This window comes from Malurus melanocephalus, unplaced genomic scaffold (assembly GCF_030028575.1).
Source record: "Malurus melanocephalus ecotype Western Australia unplaced genomic scaffold, MMel_1.1 scaffold_919, whole genome shotgun sequence".
Lineage (NCBI taxonomy): Eukaryota > Metazoa > Chordata > Aves > Passeriformes > Maluridae > Malurus > Malurus melanocephalus.
Window position 1 is genome coordinate 56,123 of NW_026624151.1, and position 4,312 is coordinate 60,434.

General features: G+C 39.6%; 1 protein-coding gene across 1 annotated transcript in view; it reads right to left on the reverse strand.

Annotated features, from left to right (window-relative positions):
• Positions 1–4,312, reverse strand: part of TBX15 (T-box transcription factor 15) — a 105,211-nt gene that overhangs the window by 18,026 nt on the left and 82,873 nt on the right. The window contains exon 7 of the mRNA XM_057386137.1: positions 3,919–3,983. Within this exon, the coding sequence (XP_057242120.1) occupies positions 3,919–3,983 (65 nt within the window). The remainder of the gene's footprint in view (positions 1–3,918; positions 3,984–4,312) is intronic.

Below are 4,312 nucleotides of genomic sequence, written 5' to 3' on the forward strand. Positions count from 1 at the left end.
TTGCAGAATAAAAACAAGCAGTCCTGCTAACAAAACAGCTCTTGGTGAAAAGGCACAACCCCTTTGTGTGACCAATTTTACAGCCCTAACCCCAGCCTTATTCCTGTCTGTGGTGTATTCCTATTTTTGAAAGAAAATGTTGAGGTAATGGAGTGGGAATTGAGAAATTTAATTCCTGTCAACTGTAATAAATGTCTCTCCCACAGCAGTTCGTGACATTGGTGTCCTCTCCCAGTCTGCAGATATACTGGAGTGATATTTTGTGTGTGTTCCACCCCCTAACAAGAAAAATAATCCCTACCTGGCCAATGAAGAGACATTTTGGGACAATAATATATGCCAACCAAAAAAAAAAAAAAATTAGTTTTCAATGTTCTTGAAATTTCAGGAGTTTTGGAGGGCCTTTGCTGAGGGTTGCTGATACCAAGGTGTGCTGAACATTACCCATGTGCTGTCTGCTTTCTCTTCCAAAGAACTGCATTGAAAAATTAACTTCAAACTATTTATCAGGCCATAAACCCTTCCCTCTCACACCATCTTTATGAAGGAAGTAAAAAAAAAAATAATGTCAGAAGAGGTCTCCCTGCCAGCGTTTTTTTTAATAAGGTCAGTCCTTTAAGAGGTATCCAAAATTTGCTCTCTCTTTTTCATTCATTCTTTTATTTTTAGTGCTATAAAGTTTTAATAATAGGCAATAAATGAAACAGTTCCATTGTCTGAAAAATGAAACGAGCTATCTGTGCACCTCCATAATCCATCCCATATGGCTGATCCTGCCTTTCCCACTGCRTGTAGGATTCAGGACATCATTTCATTGTTTGCTGGGGAAGCCAAACTTTTATCTCGAGAAAAACTAAAAGAGCATTTTCAACACAAAAAACTTTTATTCACTTCAGCTGCCCACATCTGAAAGGAAAGGGCTGTTGTTTGCCTTCAGTTTAGGTTTTTTTGTTTGTTTTTTTTTTTATTTCCATCACCCTGTTGAGTTTCCTGATTGTTGTCCCTTCTCGTTTCCTCCTGGATAAGGAGGAATGAACTTTACCTTTTCAGATGAGCTTTACCTGGTCTCCAAAAAYAGTTTCTGTGGCATTAAACCTGCACATTCACTACCCAAACATTTGGCTAGCTGAGCTCCACACGTCAAAAACTCTGGTTTCTCAAACTTGTGAAGTTCAGGAAAGGAAGTGAGGAATAATCTGCCTCATTCACACATTATSTGGGTATCCTTTCACCACCAGGAAACTTCTTTTTCAACGTCAGGAATTTCTCCTGTTGCATTTTTTACAGATGTTTTATGTGCAAAAAGTGAAGGAGGTGCAAAAATTGGGTCAGGGAATCTCTAAAATAAGCATGAACTAAGACTTGGCCTTTGAACACAGGCTGCTCCCTACCCCAGCAAGCTGAACACCATTATTTAACATGGTTTGAGCCCACAAAGACTGCAAAACATCATCCAACTGCTGAGCTGTTCCCATCATTCCCTCTGAAACACCTCCCTGCTCCTTCTCCCTGCTCAAAGACTGCAGAACTGAGCTATGAAGAGAGGCACTGGTGAAAATAATTGAAAGAGATCCAAGAAAGGATCTGGGAAAAGATTGCTCCCCCATATGTGATGGGGTGTCCCCAAAACTGCAGGATTTTGGCAGTCTCTTGCACCAATGGAGGGAGAGCACAGTCACAAGGAAGGCTGCAAGCTGATGGAAGTGAAAGTTTGAAAATTGAAATTAGTTTTAAAAGCAACAGTCAACTCCATCATTTCTGCAGCAGGCAGCGAGAGTGAAAGAATAACAATAAGTAAGTGGAGGAAAAACATCCATCTCATTCAATGGGAGAGCCTCAACACAAAGGAGAAAGGAAATGTCCTGGAATAAAAKTGGCTTAAGAGTTCCTTTTCTTCCACCATGTTCTGCTTTCCCCACRGGAGCTCTTTCCTCCATCATTTTCTGGCAAACTTTAACCATAGCTTTGACTCTCTATCCAATGTCCTGGAACTCAGAATTCTGTATCTCCTGCTGCTGGCACATCTTTTTTTTTTCTTTCTTTCTTTTAAGACCTTCTACATAAAACCTCTTGAAYATATCCCACTCACTTTCCTGATTCACAAATGGCCCCCTCTTCAAATTCCCCTATTTCTTTTGCAAAAAAAAAAGATCTATATTTCCAGTGGGACCTTCCACTGATGCTCCACAGTTGACTGAAGCCGTGGGAAGCTGCAGAGCATCACAATTTTTTTTTTTTTTTTACCAGTAATCCTAACGAGATTACAAATTCACAAGGGAAAGAAGAGCCATCCAGCACAGTTACAAAATGTCCCATGTGGAGAGCCCTTTCCTTGGACCTTAATTCTCTTCTCCCTCCACATCCGTGGATGTGTCCCCTGGGAAGGAGGAGCTGAGCTTTGGTGTCCTCCCCGAGCTGACAATTTGCAATTTCTGCTCTCAGGCAGACCCCTGGCTGCTCGATGTGCTCACAAATACCTCTGCCTGCCTTTTTCTTCCTAAAAAGCCTCAGGCTGCTCCCTTTGATGTGTAATACCTTAAAGATTTTAATTCCTCTTTACATCAGCAGAGAGCTTTACTGAGCCCTCCCCACAGCTGTGGCCCCGTGTAGCAATTTCCTGCCCTTTCTTAAATCAATGAGCTACAAAGATCAGTAATTCCCAACCTTTTCAGGAAACTGTCCAAATTTCACCGAGCTGGGAGCTTATTAATGCCTTCCACATTAATATAAAGCCCACCATGTACCTGGAACTGCATCAATCCCCATCCCAAACCCAGCCCCCAGTGCACACAAGAAAAATCCCATACCCAGGACACAAAATGTTTTCTCCACACAGGAAAAGAGAGCAGAAWAAAAGTCACATTTGCCTCAAATAGAATTGATGCTCACAGTAGGGATTAAATAAAAGTGGCAACATCTTTATGCATGGCCTCAATAAGATGAGAGCTGAGCTGGGAAGTCTCCAGGTGAATTAATAGGAAGTCTCTAGGTGAGTTAAATGTGTTTTTTTGGGATCGTGGCATTAAAATGAGAGGTGGAAAACACACCCAACCTCCTTCTGAAGGACACAGCAGTCCTGGTAAACACTCCCAACAGGAGCATGCAGGTTAAAGCTGAATTACAGCACCCATGGGGACAGCAAATGAGGCCAATGTGACTTTTTGACTCTGATCTGCACAATCAGAGTTTTGCTTTAAAACTCTGAGCTTCTTGTAATGTGGTCATTTGTGTCTAATTGTATAATTAAGGTTTAAAGCCTTTGTCACACTGATTTAAAAGATAACCACATCATTTAGATCTGAAATAATTTGGATCTGCTGTGCATTCTGGTGCTGGGTTCATGAATGGCAGAAAATGTTGAAACATTTTTTTATTTTATTACTCTTTTTTGTCGACTCCATAATGTCTTTTACTAATACAATGGATGGGGTGATAAAAGCTTTGTTTAACTACTATGCTGTTAAAATATAATTTCTTCTAAATAATATTTAAGGTGTTCTACTTAATTCTTCCATAAAATTCATTACAAAATCAAACAGCACAGTCAAACTGAAACAATGGGACATTGCTGGAGAAAAACTGAAATTATTTGAAACTAAAACATTTTTGCACTTCTATCTGCCAATCTATGGGCAAGTAATTTTTTCTTCTAACATGAAGCAAGCATTTGTACTCCATATGTTGTCATTTCCAGTGAAAATTAAAATTAAAAAGCGCCCTTCATCCATTCCTACATATAATAAAGGAGAATTATTTTGCACAGTGTTAGTCTGTGATCTATCTGTTTTACAGTCTGCAATCCCCCATTTTTCCATCTTTGTTCTTCATTTTAATTTAAAAAAATGTTATTTTTCTCAACCTCTGATGCACGCCCCATACCCTCACCAGGGAAAGGAGGGAAGAGGAAAATTCTGTTACCTGTTTCTCCCAGAATCTCTGAAMCCTTTAGCAAAGGGGTTTCTGTCGATTTTTAATCTGGTGATCTAAAAGGGAGAAAAAAAGAGAATTAGTTTATGTCTTCAATTCTTTTTCTTCCAACAAATGAAAATTATGGGTGATTACCATTCTTGCCCAAGCTGTAAATTATCAGTGGCTGTGTGATTTGGGAAACACTGCTCAAGTTTGGCTGTAATTTGGGTTCTCTCAGCCCTCAACACTCCAAATACCAGCAGCTGGATGCAACTCATGGACCTTCAATGTTAAAGAGAAAAGGCCAAGCAAAGCTACAGTCCCCAAAGATGTCAGATTTTTTTTTTTTGTGGGTTTTTTTTTTATTGTTGTTGTTTTTTGTTGGTTTTTTTTATTTTTTGTT